Here is a 27,954-nt window from a genome sequence, read left to right as displayed (position 1 = left end):
GCTGGGGGGGGGGGGGGGGCGCTGCGCATGCGCGCGGGGGGCGGACACACACCAGCGTGGAGGGGGCGTGGCCTGCGCCCCGTGGGCGGGGCCGTGGGCGGGGCCGGCGCCGCTGCCCGGCGCCGCCGCCGGCGCGGAGGTGCAGTCGCCGCCTCAGTCGCGACAGGTGTGCGCGCGGGACTCGCCTCCCGACCGCCGCAGGTGCGTGGGGCTGGGGGAGGGGGCTCCGGTCGCGGCCCTGTCAGCGGGGCCGGGGGACTGCCCGGAGCGGGGACGCCGGGCCGCGGCGGGCGGGTGGGGGGTGGTGGTGGTGGTGAGGGGCGAGCTGCGCGGGGCTGGAGCCCCGGGGGCCGCCCCGGGGGCGGGCTCGAGGAGGGGCTTCTGCTCCGGTACCCGGCGGGGGGCACGGGGGGCTCTGCCGGTTCGTACGGGCTGGGCAGAGCGGGACCCCGGGGGCGGTGGGGGGAGGGGGCTCCGAGGCTCAGCCCAGCGCCAGCTGTGGGGCTGGAGCACCCCTGTCGTGCCGTGGCGCGTGTCGCCGACAAGGAGCGGCGTATGTCGTGGGCTTCCAGCGGCGTGCGGGTAGTCGGGGACTCCGAGGGGAGGGGGGTGCCCCCCTCGCCGGGCCGCTGCGGTTCCGTGCCCGGCCCCGGCTGCTCCGGGCCAGCGAGCCGCCCCGCAGGCACCTGTAACGCGGCCGTCCCACCGCGGGGCGAGCGGCCGTAAAAATTCCCTTTAGCACCTTCCCACAAATACGGGATTTTTTTATTCTCCTGGAAAACTCTTAGTTAAAGGTACCGGAGGCAATTTGGCACGTTATAGCGGCCAAACCCTCGTCCTCCCTTTCCTTAACACCCCGCGCCCCTCTCCTCCTCCACCTCCTCTGGACTCCGTGCTCTCTCCTGCGATACGCAGAATACTCACTGTCTTGTTTAAATTTTAATACCTACAATAAAGGACTATTTCCTGAAATGACTTGGAATACATTATTAGGAAGAAATAGGAAAAATAGCAAAAAAGCATAGAGATGTTTGAACATGATGAAACTATTGACATATGGGGAAGCGCTAAGAACATGGGGTGGCATTAAAAATGTGGGAGCGCAGGTTTCGGGGCATCTTAGAGTTCTGTTTTATGGCTCTTCTAGCGACCTGAGATTCCAAATATGCTGCTTAACTTTCCATTGGAATGGCCTAGCAATAGGTGCTGCCTTTATAAAGAGATTTTTTTTGCCGAAACAGGCCTGATTGTCTTACTGTAGCTGTGGTTTTCATGGAGAAAACAGTAGGGAATTGAACAAAAACATGAGAGGGGAGAAGATGTATCTGCAAAGAGCACTGCAAGCTGCAATGGAATGCTGGGGCAACAAACCCAGGTGTTATTTTCTGAAACAATTAAACTAGATTTTGTTTTCTTGGTATTTTACTGACACTGGCTGCCTGTGGAAGGTGCGTGTCAATGACCACCCTGTTATCCCTGCCAAGGGAGGCTCCCGATGAATGCCCCGCTACTGTTCCCTGGGCAAAACCCACTCTGTTTTCTGAAAGGCGATTTAAACTGTGAAGCGAGGCTTCAGGTGATCTCCTTTTGGCTCAGGATTAATTAGAAAACAAAGTTTGAACTTTAGCATTACATGGCTGATTCAGAATTATATGGACAGAATTCTTTTTTAACATTTTTCAGCAGTGAATCCTATCTGTAATCTGTATATGTATTCTTGTGGCTTTAGTAAATCTATATGCTAAATGTTTGCTACTGAGCATCAGCACTAGGGTCTACAGCCTGTAATCACAGAAGTGCTTGTTCCTTTGCGCATGCAATGTGCTTTTTAAAAAGGGAGAAAATTGAGCGCTCCTCTTATATTCTAATTAGATCCTTTGTGGATGATAATTAGCACAGTTGGCAAAGGTTGGTGACTATTTTAAGCCAGCCAAGCGGAGAGCATCCTTCTCGTGGTCCAGTCTGGGCATAAGTTTGCAGGTTAACTGAAGAGGGTAACTTGGTGATGCAAGAGACTTTCAAGAAAGCCTGAATTTCGGAAAGTAACTCTGCAGTCTGCATTTCTCTTGGCAGATGGAGGAGGAGGTGGATGCATTTCGGAGACTGCCTTAAGTGGGAGCTGCAAGCCTGAAGCTGCAGGTAGCTGCAGCTGGAAACATAACATTGATAAGTAGTTTCAGTGTGTTTCAACATCGCCACAAAAATAGCCGAATTTTTATCGTTTGCCATGGTAGCTCAACCTGTACATCTAAAAGCACCATCAAAAGCACTACCTTGAAAAAACAGGTGCTGGGACGGTGCATCGTTCTCTCCATTGCATCAGGGAATTAAGGAATGTTAGAGAAAGTCCCATTCTCCCTGACTCGATCCACCGAGAGCGCGACGTGCTCATCTGCTGCCTGTTTTATCTCTGCACAGCAACAGGGTGCAGCACCAGAGAGGTTCCTCTGGTGCCAGCACCAGCTGGGCACTTGGCAGACCCAGAGCTCCCAGTTCAGCGCTGGAAACTGGTGAGACTCACACCTCGGGATCAGTGAGGCCCCACTTTTGCAGCGGAATTCTTCGGAGGTGTTACAGAACCCCGTGTCTTTGTCGGTTTTGAGCAGTTGCATTATATACCTATAAGGATTTCAGAATCGTGGTCTTTCCGACATTTGATTGACTGTTTATATCAAGTTGTGTTAAGGTGCTTCCATTTACAGTGTGGGCAAGCACACCTGTAATCAGACTTCCAGAGTTCTGAGACCTAATGGTGCAAATCGGTCAAAGAAATCGGTGGAAAATGTGAGAACGAGATTTGCCATTGTAGGATTAGTTAGTGTGCTTACCACAAGCATTGTGTGACATGAGACCTGGAGTAAAAGAAAAGAGGGAAAAAAGGAAAGGCGTTGCCCTACAAGCTTATTTTTGTCTTATCAGAGAAATTTTTACATTAATCTCCCCTCCTTTCCTCCTGCACAAAAGAAAATTATGTAAATAGTAACAATAATAATAATCTGATATAGTTTTGTTGGCTTCAGTGGTGAAAAGCTGTACAAAAGTCTCTTCCCCTTTATAGCAGGACAGGGGAGTTAAAACTATTCCTTGAGGTAACCAATAGCTGTTGCAACGTGAGGTTTACAGCTGCCTGCGTGAGCAGAAGACTTGGTTCAGCTCACAGAGGCAACGGCTGCTGCGTTGAGAGCTAACACCGCTAGAGTGAATGAAAAATGTTTGCAGAGGAATTACACCCTCTTAGGTTTCATAACTCAAGCCTTCTTACATAAATGCCAGCACATTTGGCTTAGAAACCAGAACAAGAGAGGGCATACTGGGGCTTCCTGGAGCCCGTGTGTGTAGGAAATACAGAGCTTCCCATTAACATCCTCGTTAATCACAGCTTGCTCCTTACTCCCGTTCTGGCTCATGGTTTATCTCTCACCCCTCCCGTTGTGGCTAGCGTTTTTATCAAAGGCACCACCTCAATGGCATCTGCAGAGGAAATTATAACTTTAATCTGATGCCGGTTTTTAAGTCAGTTGGTAGACAAGATCCTGAATGATCAGGACTTAGCAGCACTAGAACACCGGGAGCGCCCGGGTGGTGACTTAGCATCGAATCACTTTGCCAAACTGCTTTTCTGCTCGCGTAATTCATATTGCTGACACTGTGCTTTCCTCCTGAGCAGGTATTTGTGGTGCTAAGATGGAGCCTTCCCCATTTAATAGAAGACAATGGACTTCACAGTCTTTGAAAATCACTGCGAAAGAGCTTTCTCTAGTCAACAAGAACAAGTCGTCGGCTCTTGTGGAAAGGTTCTCCAAGTAAGTGCTGTGAGGATGCTGAACACAAGCTATGTGTGTAGGTTGGGAGCTGGTCCTTTGGACGACGACCACATCACTGACAGTTGCTCTCCTTCTTAAAAACATTATAGATCTGTAGGCATTTAAGTTTCTGGTTTAATATGTGCTGGGCAAACATTTTCCTAGTGCCGACGTACTGTTTCAGCAGTCAGAATTATATCATCTTCTTTCTGCTGTTAGAAAATAAAGTAGAATGTTTCCTGTCAAACCACAAATTACTCCAAACTACAAATTCTTTTCGAGGGCAGAGTATTGGAATGTAGGTGGCTATTGCCATTAAGGTTTTTCTGCATCGGAAACGGTCTTTACCTGCTTAAGCATGAACTGCACAGGTTTTTCTGCTAACATGGCAATTCCTGCCTGGTACTGTAAAAAGTAGCAGAAATGCGTTATCAGTTAATTGGAGACCAGTTAGAAATGGTAGCACTGTCGACTGGTGGCGATAGATGTGACCCCTCCAGTAAGAGTTCCGTCAGAGAATTTCACAGTGGCTATGTTCTTCACTGATGTCTCACAGAACTTGTGTAGAAAAGAAATATTACCCTTCTGTTTTCTCTGAGAGCTGGATGACGAGTGACAGTCAAATCATAAAGCAGTATTTTATACGCTGAGAAAGATGAGTGGTGGTAGCCCATACATGTTTTCTGGAAAAGCTTTTATTTCCTTGAGGAATTACGTAGGCTACAGGTTGGATTTTCAGTGGGATTTGGGCAACCAGGTCTCCTAGGTTATTGCATTAATAGTGTAGCAAGATTTCGGAGTATTTAAATTGTGAGTGTGGGAGAAACTTTACAGAGTCTACAGGGGAAGGATAATTGCAATCTGGACTTTACACAAGCGTAGCTCTTTATGTTGCTCTGTAAGTACTCTGTCCTAGGGAGAAGCTGCTTGCTTTGACTGCTCTTGTCAAGGTAATTTATTCACTCGTAGAAGCTTGATGACAGAACCTGGTCATCTTGCTAAATGTTGATAATCCTTTGAAAAGGGCTTACTGGAAGTAATCCAAACTGCTATTCCTTAATCCAAACTGCTATTCCTTAATCAAGTCGGGTCCCCCTACATAAGCGGAGTCAGTTCCTTGCAAAAACACAGTGCTGCTTCCTGATGTCCCTCTTCGCTGCTTCTTCTAGCATTGATCTCTCTTCCTCCGTAAACTGACTTTCTCAGCACATCTCATTCAAATTTTGGAACCTTCATAGTACAGAGACATAGTTTAATATGTTTGCATCGATTAGAGGGCCAGCTACGCTCCTTTAGCAGCTTTCAGTCTGTACAGTAAATGCCACTTGTAGAGCAGAAGTAAGGAAGGGTGCAATTTGTCTACCCTCCAGTGTAACAAGAGGAGAAATCTACACAGGAGCACACTATTCACAGCAGGAAAAAAAAATGTTACAAAGTAAAAATGAGTAATAGAGCAGGTCTCTGCAAGATTTTTTTTTTCCTAGAAGGAACTGAGCTTGTGATACCTATCAGCTGTTGTTTTGAAACTAGCAATTATTTAAAGTCTGAAGCTGATGACTGTTACAATGCTAGTGTCTCACTTACTACCTGTAACATACTCCCAGTTGTATCCAAAGTAGAATTCCACAGATAAGAAAGATAGAAACATCATTTGCCCTGGCAGACGTTGGGTGACGTTTCTTCTCTTTGAAAAGCAGAGCTCTACTGACAAATGGCAAAATTTGTCACGTCTGACTAATTTGTGCGTTTCAAAAGCCAAGTGCAGTTGCCTCGCGTGGAGTAGTTACCCCGTGGTCTGTGTGCTGCTGGCTGTGGAGGTACTTATGCCCAGTGGAGCGGTGTGCAGATTGCTGCGGGTTTTCTATAGCTTCTTAAAGGACTTTGATTCATGATCCAGGGTGGCTTATCTTGGGAGGGCTGTGATTACTGTTTCCACTGCTGGGATGGTTCAGCTGCTCATGAAGCAACTGCTGAATTGGTGCAGTTTACAGCCCAGCATAGTAAAATAAACTGGCACTTATGTAGATTTTCTGCGTATGCCAAGCTGTAATTTGTTACGGTTCAGCAGCTGCTGTATAAATAGCTGAGTTATTCCTGCAAGGGGGCACAGCAGACAGCTGGGTGGCGGAAACAATACAGCTATTCCAAGGTAAACTGTCTATATTTGAGAATCAGAGTGCTTAGGTAATGAAAAACATTAATGTATGTTATTATTGTAAACTGAATGACTTAAAATGTATCTGTCATTTTGTATTGGTCTAGTACTATTTGCTACTATTTTTTCAGCCTCTGGTTTTATTTGATAGGTCTGGGAAGCGCACAGAATTCTTGGTGGGGGAAAAAAATCTCGGCTGTCTTCAAGAGCATTCAGTATTCTGGTTAAAAACCAGTGTTTGTGGTTTGTTTTTTTTCTCTTTGCTCTCTCAAAGGTATCAGAAAGCAGCTGAAGAAGCCACTGCTGAGAAGAAAAGAAGTGTAAGTATTTGTTTCCTAGGCAATAAGCAACAGCCTGCAGTCAGAATGGATCACCTACAATGTTTCTGTCACAGTTGATTTTTGGAGTATTGAAGTTGCTGCCGTGTGTCCTACAGAAACCTTGGCTTAGACATAGTGCTTGCGCGTGACTCATTCCCTCTACCTTTCCCTGTGAATGAAAGGAAAGAAAACCAAGTTCCTTGCCCAAAGCTATATGTTGAATCACAATTCGCTCCTAAGCAGAAGGCAAAACGAGTTAACCACAACACGTGAACATCCACCTCTTTGTTCTTAGCTGTAGGCAGTTGTGTGGTACCTTTCTTACCTGAACTTAAGAGTCTGCTTGAAGTGAGCTGCCAGCCTCTCTGAAATCGAACATGTGTATCTTCGGTAGCTGTAGAATCCATTAAGGGGGATCTTCTCTGAAATGGCTTACAGGGTTCAGGATGCCCCCAAATGCCCCCTCTTTGACTCTGTTACAGCCTCACATTCCCTCCTGTAAAACTGTTCTGAGGTCAGGGGACCCTGGCTGAAATACCAGGCACTGGTGGCAGGTCTGTGTATAAGCAGATCCTCAGTTTAATTTTTCTTTAAAAAGACCGGCAGTATTTCCAGGATGTATGGGTAAGTCTTTGTTAGACCATGCTGCCTTGATCTCTTTAATGCTTGGGGAGTCATTCTTTTCTGTTCGGGATATAGGTAGGATAAAATAAGCATTCTGAAAATCACTCTCCAATCTGAAATTTTCTTCATTGCTTGCGTGAGCAGGGAACAGGCAAGTCCCAAGCAAGAAAGATCTGTGTTACGAAGTATGCTGGGACTCCACAGGTCCAGAGGCATTCCTGGGGGCAACCTGCTGCGTAATTTTCAGTTTTTCTGCTACATTACAACATTTGCCTTATAATTTTAATCCTTTCTTTTAAATACGGTCAGCAAGCAAGCTGATCTTTTTTTGAAGTGTTGGTGTATTCAAGTTAATTTGCAAAGCAGTGTTCAAAATGCGACCAGAAGAGTAATAGGGCGAGAGATTTAAATCCTAATATAGCTGCTAATCCTGTTTAATTCCTGTAAGCCTCGCAGACCTGTTCCACTTGCAGTGAGTTTGATACATAGTGGTCTCCACGAGGGAGACAGCAAAAATGTGATGGTGGCAGGTTTTAGATTTGAATGAATCAAACACAGGCCGGTCTGTTACCCTAGGGAGAGGTAACTACCTGTAAGTAAAACCAGTGTGAAAAGTACTCAAATATGAGGGATGCTGCTGCTCTGTGTATTCCCATCTAACTCGGAGTAGTAAAGCAGCGCTTCTGACTTGCGTGCATGTTTCCTGCTGGGAGCTTTGGATGTGTTGAGTGAAAAAAAGAAGGAAAAATTCCAGCAAATTATCTGTTTTTTATAGATGGGAGCAAAAAGATGCTTGTTGTCAGTGCTTAGCTTGAGTCTTACACCACGTAGTACAAAATACTGAAGATGGATGTCCTGTGAGTAAAATGCTGCTGTTAAGTGCTAGTAGAAACACGTATGTCCAAAAAAGTAGTGGTTTCTGAAAGCTAATTTGTAGCTTTTTGGAAGGCCTACTAATTGTTGTCTTCTGAACCAGCTGGAAGGCATTGCAAGGTCTGGCACGCCACCCACCCCTCACACTGCTGCTTCAGCTATTGTTCACTGGTTGTAGGACTGGAGACCCAGGTTGTGTGAATTTTAGTCCCTTTTCCGTATGGATTGAAGCCTTTTGTGTGTCATTTAACTCATTAGGGCTTGACTCCCTTTCTCCTTATAAGGCCATCCTGTTTGCTCACTTCCTGCTTTAGCTCCTGACTTTTCTCTTCTCCCCCCTCCTTCCTTTCCTATCCTGGATGCTTTCTCCATGTGGCACAGTTGTAACTATTCACAGCTGTCTGAAAAAGCAGAGGGCTGAGAGCAGTGCTGAGCCTTCAGCTTCCTTTCGCCTAGAAAAGGAAGCGCTTTAATGCTTCATCAGGCATACAACTGGAATTAACTTCTCGTTCTTTGTAGAACGCAGAAAATCTTCCCCCTCATTTTAAAAGGGGAAATCTGAGTGTGCTAAAGAAGAAGTGGGAGAATCCAGAGCCGGGAGCGGAGCCTCGGAAGGAAACGCTGGGAAGCAGCTGCGCTGAGGTTAGGCACAAGGTCGGAGCTGCTGCCCCAGCCGCGGAGCGACCCCCCGGGGCTGGTGCTGCCCCTGACACCCGGCCCCCCCCGGGCCCCCCCGGCCGCCTGCAGTGTCCTGGTGGGGACAGCAGAAAGCTGGAAAGCCACCCACCGGCGAGTGGTAACATGGAAAACTGGCTGAGGGAGCCCAGAGAAGCGGAAAAGCCCGAAGCCAGCGAGAACACGGATTCACCGGGGAAAATAGAGAAGTACAGCGTCCCGCTGAGCAAGCTCAAGATGATGTTTGAGAAGGGCGAAGCGACGCAGAGCAAGGTAAGGATCCGTCCCTTCCCATCCTAAAAGAAACTAAAAACTCGCAGGCATCAGGAAAAGTCCCTGGAGGGGAGTGGCTCCCAACTATTGACTCTGCAAATAAGCATACGCATTGTTTTAGTTGAAACTTAACGTAGCTCAAAGAAGTTATTAACACCAGCTATGCAAATATGTGCGGGGTGCTCGGGATTGTTGGCTATTTGTGATCAGGCGTTGGAAGTGTAAAGTGAATTTGCTTGTGGGAGGGGTGTGATTTTAGAAAGAAAACTATTGGATTTATTAAGATTTTTCTTTTCAAGCAAGTTGGGAATGTTTATCTATGGTCTGAAGGTGAAGATGAGTAATGTTAAACATGAATTGTGTAAAAACAAAAAAAAACCAAAAAAACCCCCAGAAAAACAAAAAAAAAACCAAAACCACCCATATGTGTGTATATTTATATATTGATGTAACTGTTTGAAGTGAGCTGAACAATCTTTGGCAGTTGCGGTTGAGATGGAAGTGCTGCCAGAGCTAAGAAGGTTGTTTTTTTTATATACATATCAGTATGTGAGTCACACAAATGCACATATATATATAAAGAGATAGAGATGTACTTTGAAATACTCCCATCTTTTCCTTGCTGCTCCCTCATCTCTGCATCTTAACAAAATGCTTCTTATCGAAAAACAATCCTCACGGGGAGGAAAAAATAAGCAGAGATAGCCAGACAAGCTCCTGCCTTCACTAGTTTTGACTTGCAAATGCACAGGGCTTGCATTTTTCCTACAACTGCTCATGAAATCTGATCCTGCATGTGGACTGCAGACTGTGTGTCCCCGGGGAGAATTGCTTAACTAGAAAATGAGTTGCATATGCTAGTGACTTGCAACATAGTCCTGAGGCCTTGGTGCTGGTGGATTTTCCAGTTTTCTCATAGTTTCCTAGACTCCTGGCTTTGTTTTACTGCGGGTGGTTTTCTTGCAGTATTGAGTAAAACAAACAAATATTGTAGAAAAGTCGTTTAAATATTCCAACAATTAAGGGCTTCAAGAGGAGCACCCCCGTGTTAAAGCGAGTTTGGGGTCTGGATGGAGTAATTTCACAACTTAGATTTTTGTAGTCTTTGTCATGAAGTAAAGAGCTGCCCATACTGCCTCCCCCAGTGGAAGGGGTGGGCTGGGGAGGGTGATCTCCCGATGGCACTTCTCTGAACTCTTGCTGCAGGATTAATCAGTCGGGATTCCACAGGAAAGTACCGTTTTGCAGCTGGGCTTCAAGTAACTTTATCTTAGCCTGGGGAATAAATTGTTTGGGAGCTGACTGAATCTGGAACTGATAGTGCTGTCAAGCTTAGTAATGCAAATATTGTTGAAAGCCAACTGAACACAGTAAATACCATACAGTAGGTATGAAACTATTCAGGTTGGGTTCAAATTATGTATTCCAAGTTCATCTGGTTGCCTTTTAATTTTAGAAGGGAAAAGGCACAAAGCGTTCTAAAGTCTATGGGGGGGAAGGGGTATCTTTGTAATTTGAAAGCGCTATAGTGAGATTTCTGGTTTGGGGAATTTATCTGAGGGCTGGGGGATGATGTCATGCAGTCACGTACAATGAAGGTGGGTGTTGCGGGGACACAGATCTTTCCCGCTAAGGTGGGAAGCAGCTACAGCGATGGAGTAAGTCTGGCTGACTGCAGGCTCCCCCGTCGCCTCTTCCTTCTCTTTATGCTTTCCCTGAACTCTGTCCATCGATAAACTCCTGGTTTAAGTACAAGCAAGGCTTCATGGAATCACTTGGGGTGGAAAAGACCTTTATGATGATCATCAAGTCCAACCATAAATTCAGCTGAGAGATGGCAATTTTAATTGGTATTTACTTAAGTCTTAAGGTATAAGTGTTGCTGGAGCTTTGCTGACAAAACATCTGTATAAGCTAAGTAGGAACGTGGCTGTAACTTCATAGCAGTAAAGATAAAGTGACTTGCCTGGTTGCTGGGCAAGTCTGTGTGGCAAGAATCCAAATTAGAGCCTGGATTTCCTGACTCAATCACGCTCTCTAAATAAACCTATTTTTATTTTCAGGGTTATAAGAAAAAACTTCCTAGTCTATTAGTTCAGATCTTGCTCTGTCTTCTGTAATTTAGATACAAGGCAGATCTCTTGTTGCATCTTCATAGAAAAAGCAAAGAAACTGGTTCAGCATGAAACAGAGACTGAACATCAAGTCTTTTATCAGTTTCAAAGAATTCTTCCCAAGGAAGATCAGAAGAAAAAGAAGAGCAAGCAGACCTGCAGTATTTCTCAAAAAGTTGTTTCCAAGTTCGTGTTTTTCCTTTAAAGCAAAATATTAACTGTCTTGTGACCCTGCACGTGAGGTTAGCTCTATACATTTGACACAGTTAGTATATAATGAAATAGGTGTAACACGTATTTGGTCTTTTGCCCAACAACTCTGTGTGCCCCAGGCAAAATGCTGGTAGCTCTGTTTGTGATACCTCTGCACTCACATCTTTTGTCTTAGAACCCTGGGGCTTTCCAGACACGAGGAATGTTTTATCTCATTTTACAAGTAGCAGAAGCTGTGGCATGGGAATTGCGGCCAAGCCAGGGCTGTAAAGGGAACTGAGTGACATATGCATAAGGCTGGGAGCTGGGGATTCCTTCATGCAGAAGGTGGTTACCTTCCATGAGCCATAATCATCCTAATTACTTGTGGTTGGTCAGTCTGTTGATTGCAATGGGGAAAGTCCCTCATCTTCCCTTTGTTAATTCCACTCCCCCCTCCTCCTTACTCTGTTTTCTCCCCCCCAATATAAAACTGTTGATATAAAATCGACACAACATTGACTCTGTAGGTTTTAGTACAGAAAGATCTCTGAACTCTAACTAAACCTTTTGTATTTTGGCGTGATGAATTTTTACTCTCAAGACCTAGGCTAATTTTGTTATACAGCTTATCTACAGAAAAGTTCTTCAGCAATACCTGTAGATATCTGAGGTGGCAAAGAGGACCGGAGGAGAGGAGCTGGCAGGACCGTGGAAGTGATTCAATTGACAGTTGTGACTACTCATTAACTTGGTTTAGGTGGTCACGAGATGGCTGCCTCTGATAATTGAACTTTTCCTGCTGTGGTGGATTCCACAGCAAGGTGGTACAATGTGGGGAGAGCTCTCGCTCTTGAGTCAGAGCTCACCAGCCTTCATGAAGGTCCTACAGAGCCAAGCGGAAGAGTGTTCCTGATGTATATTCAATCCTTTGCTGCTGGTGAAAATATGGAAAATACAAAGCTTTTGGGTTGCTTGGAAGAAAACCTCGATTTTGTGCATGCGTCTAGATGAGGTGCTGACCCTGAATTTCTGTTGGTGGTAGCAGACTGAATGCTTGTCAAAATTGTTTGACAACACGCTGACCTTTGCCAACTCTTATTTAGAGGTGTAAATTGTTTAATAATTAATTTCAGTGATAATTGAGAATTCTTTGTCCCCTCAACATGAGGGCAGTTCAGCATGATGTCACTGGAGAAAGACTGCTGTGAAAATAAGTGTAAATGAGATTCTGAAACAAAGGAGAATGAGAAGAGGTAACCTGAACGAGTTTCCAGTCTTGATTTCTAACTCTCTTTTTCTCCTGAGAAGTGCTGATGGTTTCTTTCAGTGAGGTTGGGATCCCAGATGCTGCATCTAAATGACGTGAATTAAGACCTTTGCTTCCTAGTAGTGAAAACTTCCCTAGGCACTCAGCTGAGTCTTTCTGTCATGGGAAGCCAAAATTCTCATGTGCCTATATTGCAAACTTGTTTTTTCATTTGTAGCTTTGTCACTCCTGCTGTGTGCAAGAAAATGTGTGGTGCCGTGTTATTAAAAACCCCCAAACAACTAAATAAACTAAAAAAACCAACCCCAAAACCCAAAGCCAGGGCAGTGATAAAATAGAGGTTTCAAGTGGGCTAATAAATACATTTTCTCTTCTGCGTCCTCAAAGGATCTGGTCTTCAAATGTATTCTGCCTATAGTGATCCACTTTGTGTAGTAGTCAAAAGCTAGACCCTTTGAATGACAAATTTCTCAGTTGTAAAGAACTTCAGACTTGTGAGCTTAAGGTGACATGAAGGTGGACATAGGCTGAGTAAGAATCGTCCAGGAATAGTTTGCACAGAACGAGGAATCTGCAAGTCCTCACAAGTGTGCAGACACTCCCAAACTGAACCTATCAACACACTCAGTGGAAGGAAAAGACTTGTCATACCTAAGCTCTTTTCCAGTAACAAAAGTTACCAAAGTCTTAAACCACAGAAAGAGAAAATATTTCCCATGCTAATGGAAAAAGAGGTTTTCCAGCTGCATTTTCCTTTCCTGGTAAAGTTGCTGTTTTGTATGCCAAAGCAGCCTGATTTTTCACAGTGATTGTCTTACAGTGCAGTTCTGTTAAAATAAAACCTTGGAATTTCCTTCAGTTTGGTGACCAGCAAATAAGAATCTTGTTGGAAGTTGGGGGGGTGGGGGGGAATATGTGGTTGCAGCATCTTGCCAGACCTGCCTTTTTCCCTACATGAGCCTCAATTTTAATTTCGAACTGGCTCTGTGATTTAACTCTTCCTAGGGAGGGGACAAAGATCTATCACCTTCTAGTGTTTTGTAGATTGACTTTCAGCTGTGAAAACATCTTATCTTGATGGAGTCAAATTTAACTCTGCGCTTCATGAGCATTTATCAAAGCTGCTGAAATACCTTTTCATAGTTTCTTTTATTGAGAATTAGATTTTTGGGGAACTGGTCTCAACAAATGGGTATTAGCTCTGATTGAGCCAGCCAGAGCATCTGTGTGGTAGTGCTACAAAACACCCTTGTCCGGAACTTGCAGTCTTGCAGATAGCGATTATCCTGGATATCTGAGAATATTTATCTCTAGCACTCTCCTGCTTAAGCTTCAGCTTTATCAGACCTAATTAGGGAATTATTTGCTACCAAATGCATGGGCTATCCAAATCAAAACAAGTAACTTTAGATAAACTTTTATTAACCTCGTATTTATGCTTCTCTCTGTTGCTGAAAATCAGTGCAAATTTTTGATAGCTCGCTCCTTTCATCCTTTTTCTAATTTTAAATCTTCATAAAATGACTTTGAACATTAGTTTCAAAAGAAATTGTATGAAATGCAAAAATCTAGACTGAGGTTTTGTATTTGCAGCGGTAAATGCCTAACAACCTGATAGTTGTGGTTCTCTGATTTTTAACGAAGCTAACTAGTCAAAGGGTGTCTACTGACCTCTTCAAGAAGGTGTTCCCCAGGTGACGGAGGGTCAGGTATTCTGTGATCAAACTTGATATTGGTTAAATAAGATGTCACCTGCTAGACTTGTTTATTCCAGTAAAGCAGATTTGCTAGTGACACCTGTGCATCTTAAAGGATTATACTCGGCAATCTTGGTTTGTCCAGGCAGCTGATAGGTGGGTCTTGTCTCTAACAGGTCCCCAGGGACCAGCGGAGGACGGCAGTCGGGAGGAGGATTTCTGAAAACAGCCTCTCTTCGGAGGACTTCGATGTTGGCCTGGGAGAGAAGAGCCATAGTACATCAGGTCAGGAAACCTCAGGGGTTGGGCTTTGGTTTGGGGGTGGGTTTAGTTTATAAAATAAAACTACTTCGTACAATACAATGGAAATAACTTTTGCCGCTCAAAGTGCAGCCACCTTCCATCTGTAAAGTCCCTGTGAGCATCGCGTGGAATGAATTAAGTCTTGTGAATTTTAAACCATTGTACTCCTCAGCCTGGGAAGCTGAGGCACGGGAGATAACTAGCAAGTTAAGGAATGGAACTCATTTTTTCCCTGTGTCTTAATCCTAGAACTACTTTTAACTGTCAAACTAATTTAGAAAGCAGTGAACAGACAAGACAATATGCCTTCTTCCTCTTGCTTTAATTCTCATCCCTCCCACCTTGTCCGGACACAGGTAACTATAGCCAGCCTTATGACTTGAGCAAAATTAGGAATTTTTCATGTTTGGAGACTTTTTTTTTTTTTCTAGCAAGGCATTTACAGTCTTTCATGTTTTCAGCCCGTGGCTAATATATCTCACTAATTAGTGATGCATCTCGTGTCATTATTTGAGGAATACTGGAGAGAATGGCAAGAGCTACTTACATTTGTTTATTGTCCCCAAGAGGGACTTTAATGATTCATATAAATTTTTAGTCATTCAAGGCCACTAGCTAGTGAAAGGTTGCGGGTTTTTTAATCATCCTTTATTGAACAATTAAGCTATTACTGAAGACCTGACAGCTATACAAGGAAGCTAGATTGCAGAGCAGTCACAGGAGTTTGTTTTTTTTAAACCTGTTTGGCTAACGTGTGACAGCAGAAATGAAAGATGGGTGGCAAGTAACGAGGCATAGTTCTGAGTGTCAGGAGATCTGCACCTATGTAAAGGCTTAAGCTCCCAAATGTTTCTTCCCTCTCAAGATAAACACAGATGCTTCAAATGGTCCTGTGAGACTAAACTGAATTATTTCATAATGTGTTTGTTCTCGAGGTCCTTATCTATAACATGTCATGCGCTAAATTATTTTCATGGAGAAGGTGGAAGTGGCAGGTGAGAGTTCCTTCCTTGGCTCCCATGTTTTCCCTAAAAAGACTATGACAAGGATTCCATGACAGGAATGATGTATAATTTCCATTTAGCCACCGTAGCAGCTGCTTCCATTTGACAATAACAGCAATTTTCAATGCTAAAACTGTTTGCTTTCGTTACTTCTGAGACCGCTGGCTGGACACCGCATCTGGTGAATATGCTACTTTTGAAACTAGCCAGATTAATTACGAGACTTGGAGCATAAACCTGTGACTGAAGCATTTCTGTGCTCTTCAGATGTGGAATTTCTGTGGTCTTGGGAGTGAGGAAAGGTGGGATTGGTAGATCTTTCTGTAGACAAGTCTCCTCGTCTTCCTGCAAGTTACCCTTGATTCATTTAGGTTTTTTTCCAGGGCATCTTGTAGATACGAGTCCAGCACTCAGCCCAGATAAGGCAGAGAGCAAGAGAAGCCTGGAGATGCCTCGCCTAACAGAAACCTCCATAAAGGACAGGCTGGCGAAGTATCAGGCAGCTGTGTCCAAGCAGGGCAGTTCCACAGGCCTCATTACCATGGTAAGTCTGTTCTCTGCCTTGTGTAGAAGTGAATTTTTATCCCAGCCTGAGACTGGAAAGATCTTACGGAAACCAGGCTTTTTTGAAGAGAATGCCATTGTCCATAGAAAATTACTTGTGCCCATAGGAGTAATTTCTAATGAAGAGTTGCCTCTTCACACTGCAGGAAAAAATAAGTGTTTGCATATTCCTGGAATAATCTTGAAAGTTTTCCAAGGAATTAATTGCTGGCATCCTGACTGAAGTCCTTCTGAAACATAGCTGACATTCTTTTTCTTTCTGCATGTCTGTAGCTCTCTCCTTTCTTTGTTTTGTTGGTTTGTTTTGGTGGTTTTTTTTTTTAAAAAGCAAACTCGGTTCTGCATTGTACATTAGCTATAAGCTAGGGGAAACTGAGGCACAATAAGACGGAGCAACGTTCAGTGTTGTACAGTGCAAAGAACCTGCCTCTCTTGGCCTGCAGCTTTGGGATCTCTGGTCAGTTTTTCTCCTTCTTGTTTTTCACCTCCCTTCAAGTCTCCTCACCCATTGTCTGAATCCAATTAGACTCTTGTAGTGAATGAACCTGTGCCAATTTTGCAGATATTTGATGAGGAAACGAGTGATTAATGAATCATGGTAAAGTATTGCAGCTGATGAAGTTGCAAGAATCTCAGCTTTTGTTAAAGTGCTTAAGTGTGTTTGCTGGAAGTGCCTGATACTTTTCCTTTAACAATGGGAACTTTTATTGCTTAAGTATTACTTTTGTTAGCCAGAGTAATAAAAGTAAAGAGGATAGGCCTTTAAGTTAGGAAGCTTGCACTGGAAAGAAAAGCCAAAAATGGTGGTTCTAAACTTTGGAAGAGTGCATGCTTCCTGGCTGTATCTGTAGAAAGGTAAAAGTTTGTACCTAGCTGAAATGATTCCTGAATTTCATAGGCAGTGTGGGTCTAATTCTCCAACTGTTGGGAGGAAGGTGGAGTAAACTTCACTACATGAATGGAAAGTAATTGCAGGCAGAGCAACAAATCTGATTAGTGCTAATTGCTGATTTCTGCATCCCGTTTCTCGCCTGGATTCGGTTTGCTAGATTGCTGTTTCCAGGCTGTGGCTCAGCGTGGTAGCAGATCCACTAAATTATGGCCTAATGGCAAGAGATTTCCCATAGATGTCTGTTGAGACTCTCATTTGCGAACCCCCAGCTATCAGTGTGTCAGTCCAGCCTGATGCTCTTAGGGGGTCCCATCTGGCAGAATCTCTGTTGGTTTTGGCCTGGCACATCCACGAGGGCAGCACATAAGATGGAGCAAGCCAATGGTTGCGGTGGTTCTGTGTTCCAACAGCAGCCATAACTCTTGGATATTCTCCTTCCCTGCTGACAAAGCAGCTAGGGCTCTTTTGATATGGTAGTGTGGTATTTGTACTTCCCTTCTCCTAAAATGTGTCACATCTGTGCTACAAAGGAAAGCCATAATCTCTCTTGGGAACAACTGTTTGAGGGCATTGTGGTGTAATTAGGCCTGGATTAAAACTGATAGACATTTTCAAAGTTGGTTAGAGTAAGGCGGAGAAGCAATCATTTCTATACATTGCAAGGGACACAGGAAGGCAGGAGAGACAGCGTATTTAGAGATTTATACATTAAAATTCTAATATTTTAACGCTAAATTTCATTTTAACTTTAACATGCAAACCAATTAGACACAGCTGGGTTTGTGCAGACTTGTTTACCAAATCCGGTAGGATGCTGGTGCTGGCATTTAGCCGTTTCTCTTTCATGTTACAGAGAAGATGCCTTGTGAAAGGCACGAGTCTTTCTCCAATTATCTTGTATCCTGTGGCAATGAAAGAAACACGAGGTTTCACTGGATTTTATGTTTTTGAAGTCTGAAAGATTCTTTTGTGAAAATCTTAAACAGCTCAGTTTGTCAAGAACAAAAATTTTGGTAAATAACAGAATTAGGTTTTTGACTAGTATTGAAGCAAGGGTTGGATTTGTTTTTATGTCAAACTGTATTTTGCAATTACACAGTGGTTTAAGATAGTGCTTGTCTTGAAATACTTGTAATTTAACATTTCTGGAAAAGGAGGATGTGGATTGAGCAGGGGAAATGAGAGTCAATTTTAAAGAAGGAATCTGAAAGTAGAGAAAAGTGTTTGTATAGAAAAATGCTGGCATTAACTCTGTAAAAAACAGTAAAATTCTACAGCCCCATTTTTTTTCTTCATTAGAATGTATCACTTAAGTTTGTATAGAGGGTTTTTTTATGCTCCTTCCTTTAATTATCACTGTATATGGTAGGAAAAGAGTCTTAAAAAGATTTTAAGAAAAATAGAAAGCAAGTACTTTCCTAGGGGAAAAGAACCTGTCAACTTTCAAGTGCTTTATTCTATAGAATGAGATTCAAGCCAGTGAAAGTGAACTCGAGAATTACAAATCTGAGCAGAAGGAGAATATGCCACCAAGTCTTGAGGACTCCATTTCCTATCAGGATGGGGAGAAGGTAAGATGCTCATGCTGGTGAAGATCAATGACTTCACTTGAAGTGGAACTAGCTGTAGAAGCACAGCCGATCTAGTTCCACACGCCATCTAGAAAGTGAATATGAGCAGCTGATACAGATTATTTACATGCTGCAGAATTCCTTGTATTTTTGTACATGATTTTTTTTTAGACTGTATCTGAATTATACACTAGCAAGTCTCTGTGGAAGACTTGCGAGCAGTTGTAGAGACTATCTAGAGGTGAATTTTATGTGTTCTTGGAGAGTTCTCCTGTCTTCTCAGTAGTGACATGCCTGTAGCGTGGCAGAACCCTTCCATGTCATACTCGCATATTTTCTGATGGCTTCAGTAGCTGACTAGGGCTGAAACCTCTGATGGTCTTATGCGTTTTTTTTGTTCTGGGTTGGTAGGTTTTTTTCCTTATCTGCCATTAATTTTAGATGACTGTGATGAAACCACCTAAACTTTTTTGTGTCATGTTCCCTAACGTAAAAAGATGATTCACAGCTAGGTAGTTGTTTTGCTTGTGTGTGGGTTTGTATCTTTTTTTCTTTTTTTTTTTTTTTTTTTAATAAAACAAAAAAGAAACCACACCAGAAAAAGAACTCATGAGAAGCTTTACGTGATGTAAGGAAAAGGAGCTTGTCACTGTTTCTTCTGCATTTAGTGGTTAAATTTTGATTAAGGTAACCGAGAATGCCAGTTTGGGTTTGTTCCTGGATTTGAGCTCCAGCTGTAAATTGAGACTAAATTACTCTGTGAATTAGAGACAATAAAGCACGCTCAAGCATTTGTATACTAAACTGGGGACAGCAGACGCGATAAAAGTAGCTGAATAATAATTGGGGTACTGTGTATTCCAGCCATTCTGAACACGTGGCAGCCTAATGCCAGGAGGGCTTTTAGAGCTTTCCAGCCTTCCTTGGGCAAGGGGCCAAATTGTTGCTTTCAGCTGTTCCTCAGTGACAGCTGAGCAGCTTCGTGTTCAACTGGTTGAAGCTGCTTTTTGCTAAAAGGTGAGTTAATTAAAAGACCACCTGTCAAATCAGAATACATCCCTGTTGTTGAATGGGAAGATTTGAATAAAATTTCTTGTATTCAGTTGTAATTGTAAAGTTCCTTGTTGAGGTGTCCAGGTGCAATAAAGGACCTGAATAGAACACTGTTCGAGAGCCAGGATTGTCCTTTTGAACCGACGTGATGAACTTTGGAAATAAGCCTAATTAAAACTGCTAGTGGTAAATGTCAGAAACAGGAATCCTCTGGCAAAAAGGAAACAAAAGAAACTTGCTAACCTTCTCTGTCATTTTTCACACTGAATCTATTAAAGATTCAGTAGCCAGACATACGTGACTCTTAACAGCCACAGAACGTGCTGATGTACTTCCCAGTATACTGGTGTTATTTTTTCAGTAGACCAGAGTGTGTTAATATATTAACTTGCTTCCTCATTACCTCATTAATTTGCAAACTTCAGTTGCTTGCAATGGGCCTTTCAATCATTAAAGGGAATTAGTGATGATTTGCACTTAATCTGGTTACAGTACTTTAGTTTCTCAGTGTGGCTACTTACAACTATTCGATTTAATAACAATAGTGCCAAGTTTAATAAGGCTCTCGATGCATATTTCTTTATCTGTAACATCTTTAGTATCTGAAACTGGTTTATATCCAACTCTGTAGAAGAGTTGGTGGGGTTTTGTTTGGGGTTTGGGTTTGTTTTGTTGTTTTTAAAATAAGAATCTGTTTCTGAAGGAGGATGAACAGGATAGGTCCAGGCATGTTCGTCCCAACCTCGAAACAGCAGACTTCTAGTTCTAAAAAACTTTTATTTAAAATTCAGCTGTGTTTTTTCTTTACACCTCCCCCCACCCTCCCCAAAGCAACGTCTTTGCTGAATGTTAAAATGTCATGGGTTTGTCAAATGTTGGAGGGAGATGTGAGATTTCCAGTAAATGTGTACTGCTTGGTGCCAAGGGATTTCTAAGTAAGAAAGCCTGGGAGGTACATTGAGATCAACAGGGACTTCTGAAGACTAATAGCTAAAGGTGTACAAGCTGCAGGTGTTTGGGAAAACAAAAATATGATGTTTGTGTGTGTCAACACTACGGCAGATGACCTGAATATTGCAAGAGCTGTAAAATTCTGAAGATGTCTACCTTGTAGCAAGGACTAACATTCTTGGCAGTCAGCTGGACCTTGTGCCTTATAAAACAAAAAAGTAGCTTCATGTGCACCTGTGTAGCCAGTCTCTGCCTGTTGTGTTACTCAGGTCACGATTATTCAGACTTTAGAACATCAAAGGTGCTCATTGTCTAATATTCTCTTGCAGGCTTCTGTAGGTGAGAACAGCTTGTCTTTCCACTCTGGTCTTCTAGAGGATGGCAATGGTAAGCACTTGTTCTCCTGCCTCAACAAGAGTAAAGCACGTGGCTGAGGAAAAGCCCTAACTGCCCAGTTGTGTGTAGGATGTTTCAGATCAGGCCTGTCAAATGATGAATTTGACCCAACAAAACCCTGTCTTGTACTAAAAATGTGTCCTGTGCCCAACTCAAACTTTATAAGAATTTCTTTCAGGTTTAGAAGTTCATTTCATTTGCAGTTGTAATTGTGAGACATCTGTAACTCCTGTTTGTTCTGATTGAAGACATTAAAGTGTAGCTTCCTCACCATTTGGACTTAAACTAATAGCTCTGGCAACTACTACATCAGTCAGTAGGCTGGAGTACTTACTAATGCAGGATAATTACCAGGTGTCTTTGGTGTTGTCCAGAGATTGACAGGTTCCTGTTCAGTAAAACACTTCAGCACGTTCTCCTGTTGCCTTAGCTTTACGCCGAAATTCAAGCCCACACATGAGCGCTTTGCAGAAATGAAGAACAGCTCCTGGAAGTTAGATGTTGGATCTCCATGTATTAGTTTCCTTTACATATCAGCTTAACTTCCCTGGTAAATCAGAAAAGCAGAATGATCATGTTGGAACATCTAGAACAAAAGGTTTAATAGCAGATGTTCAAGAAAAAAATGTCTTACCCTTAGCTGGGAGGATTGTTGTTGGGTCTTAAGAGCATAAGCTTTCCATGGTTTTAAACTCACCGCAATTACCTTTTCTTCTTCATTTGCTCCCCTTAGTTGGACAAAACTTGGAGAGCGAGACAGAAGTTCAGAAACCTGTCAGCACAAAGCAGCAAAACTTTGGTTCTAAACCAGCTGGCCAGACAGACGCATCTCTGCCAAAAGCAGTGAAGGTAAAGCAGCTATTTAGTCTCAAACGTTGGTGTAAAATATTGAGAAGCCTTAATGCAATCAATGTGGTTATGAAGGGTCTGGAGTAACTGTATTGATATCTGATCTGTCTTCATTAGACCGTCTTCATGAGGGAACTTTAATTCAGAATCGAAAAGCATCTCAGAACTGTCAGTTTTTCTTCAAAGACTGTCTGAGTTGCTTGCTGGGAGTCACCCCGCTGCCATTACGACAGCGTGCCCCTGCAACAGAGGCAGCCTGCTTCTCTTCAGTGTGGGAAAGGGGGTTTGAGCAGGGGATCGTATCGGGGCTGGTCTCTGTCTCTTGTGAAGTCAGAGATTCACTCCTTCAGAAACTGCTCCTAGAACAGGCACTGAGGTCCTGATACTGATCTTCAGAGCCTTTAGTAGGCTGGGACTTGGCTTTCCACCCTCCTCTTCCAGCTGTTCCCAAGATAACGGCACCAACTTTATAGCAAGGGCACTGTGGTGACTGACTCCCCAAAGATTGAGTTTGGCATTCTGAGTAAAAGCCTTTAATGTTACATTTTCTTTAGCAGGAGCAATAAAGCATAAAGCAGATGGAGAGCTTCTTGGATAGGAATGTATTTGCTAATCTTATTAGACACAGAAATGGCAGTGCTGAACATTTTGATCACGCTGTACTTTCTCGTCACGTGTGCTGTCTGGAGTTAGGATGCCTGTTCCCTGGGCTGCCACAGACTTCCTGGCTCGCTCCTGAGGAAACAACTGTGCTTTTGTTGTTTTCCCCATCTTTGAGAGGAACAGCACTGACCTCATGAAGACCAGTGAGATGTGGCTTCCTAGCATGTTCTGGAGTATAAATGCCAGTATGCGACATCAGAGCTGCCTATAACGTTTTTGTAATCTCTGTCTGTTACAGCACACAAGATGCGCACAGCCTGTGTGTCTTGGTCCTCTGTGCTATCTCTTGATATGATTAGAACCATTTTAGTCCTCTACCTTGTTACTGCTTTAGATGCTGCACTGCTAAGATAGAAACCCAGATGCTGTTTATTCATGTAAGGTTCCTATTTGTCTCTTCCAGCTTCTGTTTCCTGTTCTTGGTTCCTAACCTCTACTCCTGCCTTCTGCTTCCCTCCTAATGTGAGCTCAACTCTCAGCTTTCTCTCAAGTTTTTTCATATTTATTGGGCCTCACCTTCCTCCTGTAGCTCCTATTTGTAGTATGCCTGGAAAGGAATTTCTTTCTCTTCACACCCCAAAACGCCTCTCCATCAGACATAGGGCTCACTTTATGCAAGTAAGTTTCTCTTTTTAGACGGGGATGTGCATTGCAGAAGCACATGCCAGCACTGTCACGTCGTTTTGCAAAACTAAGATTTCAGGGAGAGTTACTTTTCAATGGGCAAGCAAACTGTTGCTGCCTTGTTCACTGTAGCAAGCATGGATGATTAGATTTTTTTTGTTTCCATCATTAAAATTTCATTTTTTGAGATTTCATTCAGTGACTCAAAATTCAGAATTCATACGCAGTTTTGGCAGCACCTAGAAATTGTGGATTTTTTTTTTCAAAAGGAACTCTGAAGTTTTGTTGGTCAAGCTGTCGTCATAATTAGAACTTTAATCTACTATAACTTCAAGCAATGCCTTAAAAATTGAAATACCTATTCAAACTGGAATGAAATTGGCAGCAAACTTTATGGTTGCAACAAACTGACTTCAGCTGGCTCTGTCTTCAGCAATCTGTCCCTCACATACTGTAACTTTCATTGCCTAGCCATTGTTTCTAGTCTGTTATAAATAAATTGCTGTAATTATGTCTTCCTGTGACCTTCCTGGTTTTTCTTTAGCTATGGTATTTTTCCTTAAAGCTTTTGAGTAAGTTTGTAGCAGGTAATTCTTTGTTAAAGAAAAGCTACAATAGCAATGTGTCTATGCAGACCCAGGGTGTGGAGCCTGGGCACACTTTATGCTGCTGCTCAAGTAGTTGTCATCAACATGCAGCCCGAGACTGCTAATTTTTTAACTGTAGTTATTTATTTTTTTCTTTAAAGTGTCTTCCCCGTTGGCCAATCCTAATAGATTCCAACAAGTGAATGGCATCAAGCGACCTTTTTTTTTAATTTTTTTAGGCAAAATCGGAGATCGTTGCCATACGGCACAGCAGGGACACTTGACTCCTTAGTGTTTAACTTTAAACTCTCAGGAAATTTGCTTAGCGAGCACAGAAACAATTTTAGCTGTTTAACCTCAAAGCCCTGCTGACTTTAAGTTTTGAGTGAGTTTGAGGGCTGCATGTCCTGAAATCTGAGTATAGTTTCTTTGCTGGAATTGCTTACAAATGAAGTCAGAAGTGTTTTCTGCTGCCTGTGTCTGAGCTGAGACTATTTCCTCCTCTTTAAGAGAAGGAAGCATTTAGAAAAAGTGAATCAATGTAAAACTGTTGAGCAGTCTGTTCCACTTCTTTCACCTCCCACCCTCTACCTTTTATTCTGAGAGTTTTTCAGCTCTTTTTCTGCACTTTTTTTTTTTTTTTTGGTAAGCCTCATACTGACTGTAATCTACCTTGAACATTTCTTCATCATTTTCTTATCAAGAAAAACTGAAGTTGCAGAAATAGATTAGACAGCTTTTTGGGAACTGGCTCAGTCAAAGTTATAACTGAGTTCTAGTATTTTCATTGTTCCTTCTCAACTGTTGCTCAACTTGTGATGCTTCAGCTGTGGAATTTGCTGGGGCAAACTCTTGGCTCACTCTCAAGCCACAGCAATCCTGTGGGCCTGCCATAGCCTCTTCCTCCCTCATTGCCCACCAGAACCGACTCCTACCATAATTAGCATTGAATTGCAGAAAGTGAATCGCTGCAATTTTTCTGAGAACTCTGGAAAGCCGTGCATGAACCCAAGCCAAGTCCCCTAGCAGTTGATTCATTTTCCAGTTAACAGGCTTTCTCTTCTTCCTGTAGAAATTCCAGTTGCCAATGAAGGAAACCTGTGTTGGGTGTCAGAAGACCGTGTACCCGATGGAAAGGCTCTTTGCCAACCAGCAGGTGTTTCACATCAGCTGTTTCCGCTGTTCCTATTGCAACAGTAAACTCAGGTAAACATGCTGCTCCCTTTGGCTGCCTTCTAGGAAGCGTAGCTTTCTTCTTCAGCAGCCGAGTAAGATGCTGTTCGGGCTTAGCTCAGCCAAAGGCAACCGTAAGCCGGCATGCTGGAGAGGAGCGTAGGAGTGGTACTACAGTCCTAGTTTTGCCAGTGGCTTTTGCACTTGATGCAGTCTGGTTTTAAGCTTTTAATATAATTTTACACGGGGGAAAAACATAATGTGCAACTTTGTAAAGAGCGCCTGACATTTGAAAAGAGGGCCGTACAAATTCATGAAGGCTGTAAGCCTGTTGTAAAGATGTTGGAAGACTGAAATTGAATCTCTTCAGTAACAAATCTATAATACACACCTGTCTCAGGGGCTGAGACACGGAATGCTAATGTTTGACTTTGTATTTTCCCGAACAGTCTTGGGACATACGCATCTCTGCGTGGGAATATTTACTGCAAGCCTCACTTTAATCAGCTCTTCAAATCTAAAGGCAATTATGATGAAGGCTTTGGACACAAACAGCATAAGGAATTATGGGCAGGCAAAACTGAATGTGAAGAATCCCTGGAGAAAACTCTCCATGGGGTAAATACAACAGAAAGTCCACAAAGCCCAGGAGTAGAGGATGCCCCAATTGCAAAAGTAGGAGTTCTGGCAGCAAGTATGGAAGCAAAAGCTTCAGCTTTGCCTGAAAGAGAAGAGAGACCAGCAGAAACAAAAAAGCTGAGGATTGCCTGGCCACCTCCATCTGACCAAAGTATTCAAGGAAGTGCCTTAGATGAGGGCATCAAAGTGTTCAAACCCAAATGGCCCCCAGAAGAGGAGATTTCCAAGCCAGATGTGCTGGAAGATGTGGATCTGGATCTCAAAAAGCTAAGAAGATCCTCGTCACTGAAGGAAAGAAGCCGTCCCTTTACAGTCGCAGCCTCATTTAGAACAATATCTGTTAAAGGCCATAAAACTGAGAATTCATCTTCTCCTCCTAAGACAGAGAGAGACATCTTGAAAAGAAGCGAGGAACTGGAGAGAGAGGTTGTTGCAGACAAAAAGCAAAAAGAAAAGAAGGTTGAGAATAGGAACATCCAGAGTGCTGGCAAGAAAAATGTAGAGAAAGAACAGGAATTGTCTGGTATCAAAACAGTAGAGCATAACTTTGTTGAAAATGGCCAGGTGAATGCAGAGACAGATGAGGAAGAACATGCTATGGAAGAGCAGGAAATTCCAAATGAGGAGTTCCTTGAACCAAATTCTCCTAAACATTCCAGCTTAGCCAATGTCGTGACTGCTAAAGAATCATCTCCGAACCAGAACCGCAAATCCCAGGATGTTGGGTTTTGGGAGGGTGAAGACATGGAAGATCTATCTGTGGAAGAACAGATCAAAAGGAACCGTTACTATGAAGAAGATGATGAAGAATAAATCGGCCTTTTACTAGAAAACTTGCTGCAAGGTGCTGGGCCTTTTTAAATTGGTGTTTTTAGCTTTAACAAACAGCTGTTCTCCACGGAAGTGATGCTATACTGCACATCAACATTAAGGGAATCCTATGAACAAATTCTCTCAACTAGAAAAATATGCTGGAAGCCCACAAAGAGTGTATTTAGGTGCATGGATACAAGGATCTGGCTGTGGGATAGCTTCAACAGGTAACCCCTGTCCCCACAGCATGAGACCGGAGCTGTTCTGTACTGCTACTGTCTTATCCTTTCTGAGCTTCAGTACGTATCTCCCTAACAATGTATGGAATGTCACTGTACTCAAAACAGTAGTGTGAAACAGGCTTTCTGTAATACGCTACTTCTACCACTACAAATGCTACTGCAGTGCTTAGGGACCAATTTCAAAGGGACTTTCTGGCCTGCTTTAAAACTGGTAACTTCATGCACTTTAATACATGTAAAGGGCACAACTGGATTTTTTTATTATTATTATTATGAAAACACTTAAGTGCTTAGTATCCAACAACTAAAGCATCTTAAACTGAGTGCAATGTGATTTTTCTTTCTCAAAACTGCCTGTGATCAGTTGGAGACTCCCTATTCCATTTTTCTCTGTGCAACTGGAACTGTGTGCCCGTTGCAGGAACGTCTGTATTTTAGTGCTTAGCCAGAAGCTGTGCTGACAGCCAGATCTCTTTGAGGACAAGTCAACATTTTTGCAGTAGCCTGCAGGGCATTAGCATTACTTCAGCATTTCATATGCATTCGAAGTGGGGGCTTTTTTCGGGTTTTTTTGGTGGGTTTTATTTTTTGGGTTTTTTACTTGGCATTCATAAATCATTGTAAACTGTAGATAATATTTCTAAGGCCTTTTGAAAACTTTGAAATCCTACTCTTATCAAGCTGCCATAAATATTTTCGTTATGGCTGTGAAATTACGCTACATTGCAAAAAAATCTCTGGAATAAAACCATCTGAATGGTGAAACTTTCTGATTGCTAGCATTGAAGCTTAGTACATTGTTAAACTTGACTTCATTTATTTTACAAATAATGAAATCTTGAATGGTGGCAGGAGGATACCCTTTTATATTAGCTTTTATTTGTACTGTATTCTCATGAGAATTAGCTCTTAACTATACTTGAGGTGTAAAATATTCTGCTTTCTTAACAGTCCTGCTAACTACAAAACTTTCAATAAAGTTCGGTCATTTACATTAAAATTTAAGTCCGAAGACTGGATTCGTACTTATTTCATGAAGAGGCGGCATTTTCAAAAGACCATGGGAGAAGATGGGGGAAATACGAGTGTTCTTACTGGAAGCTGGAGACCAGACAGTGATTTTTCTGGTGCCACTAGGTGACACTGTGCGTCCACTTTTTTTTTTGGTTGACAGTCAAATGTGCTCTCGTGCAAGAAGCTGTGGAAGAGGGATTAAAGCAGGATGGGCGAAAGAAATAAGGACATGCAAGTATTTTACACGGCCATTTCTGGCTTCAGGTGGTTCTCGGGTAAGGTAGCTGAGGACAAAGGAAGGTTCTTCCCCTTTCCCATAAGCTTCTTTTGTATTGCAGTTATCTTCATTAAAGCCTGAGGTGGGTTTAGTTGGGATAGACAGGGGCTAAACCTAGAAGAAAAGCAGTAAGTGTCCTGCAGCAGCATGAGAAAATGCATGTGCGTGTGACGTATATAGGGGAAGGAGGGCGAGAGAAAGAGAAAAGAAGCCTGCTATCTAGCTGGGAGGTGTTGGCAGTTGTACGTCATGAGGTGTACAACATACAGTTAATTTTTCTTTTTAAGGGAGCAGTAAGACGTGATTTGTACAGACAGATGTACAGCAAAACTAGGAAAGCTGA

The 27,954-nt window shown here is 42.9% G+C and overlaps 1 protein-coding gene across 3 annotated transcripts; it reads left to right on the top strand.

Annotated features, from left to right (window-relative positions):
• Window positions 1-93: 93 nt before the first annotated feature.
• LIMA1 (LIM domain and actin binding 1) lies at window positions 94-27,325 on the top strand. Of its 3 annotated transcripts, XM_055792208.1 has the most exons (12): window positions 112-201; window positions 2,074-2,139; window positions 3,668-3,803; window positions 6,233-6,278; window positions 8,295-8,723; window positions 14,173-14,281; window positions 15,687-15,847; window positions 18,223-18,330; window positions 20,664-20,721; window positions 21,464-21,579; window positions 24,526-24,659; window positions 25,076-27,325. In XM_055792208.1, the coding sequence occupies exons 3-12, from the start codon at window positions 3,685-3,687 to the stop codon at window positions 26,076-26,078; spliced, it is 2,283 nt and encodes a 760-aa protein (XP_055648183.1). In that variant the 5' UTR covers window positions 112-201; window positions 2,074-2,139; window positions 3,668-3,684; the 3' UTR covers window positions 26,079-27,325. The 3 variants fall into 3 exon arrangements, with proteins under 3 accessions (XP_055648184.1, XP_055648183.1, XP_055648185.1); XM_055792209.1 differs by lacking the exon at window positions 2,074-2,139 and having other exon boundaries at window positions 94-201; XM_055792210.1 differs by lacking the exon at window positions 18,223-18,330.
• The last annotated feature ends 629 nt before the right edge of the window (window positions 27,326-27,954 follow it).

This window comes from Falco peregrinus, chromosome 19 (assembly GCF_023634155.1).
Source record: "Falco peregrinus isolate bFalPer1 chromosome 19, bFalPer1.pri, whole genome shotgun sequence".
Lineage (NCBI taxonomy): Eukaryota > Metazoa > Chordata > Aves > Falconiformes > Falconidae > Falco > Falco peregrinus.
Note: the sequence above shows the minus strand (reverse complement) of the source record. Positions and strands in the feature narration are given on the sequence as shown.

Bases quoted from the DNA above. Each gene is read 5' to 3' on its own strand.
- LIMA1 (XM_055792209.1), top strand. From the start codon at position 3,685: ATGGAGCCTTCCCCATTTAATAGAAGACAATGGACTTCACAGTCTTTG. The intron at 6,279-8,294 runs GTAAGTATTTGT...CGTTCTTTGTAG, and splicing joins CTGCTGAGAAGAAAAGAAGT to AACGCAGAAAATCTTCCCCC. The intron at 21,580-24,525 runs GTAAAGCAGCTA...TTCTTCCTGTAG, and splicing joins CTCTGCCAAAAGCAGTGAAG to AAATTCCAGTTGCCAATGAA.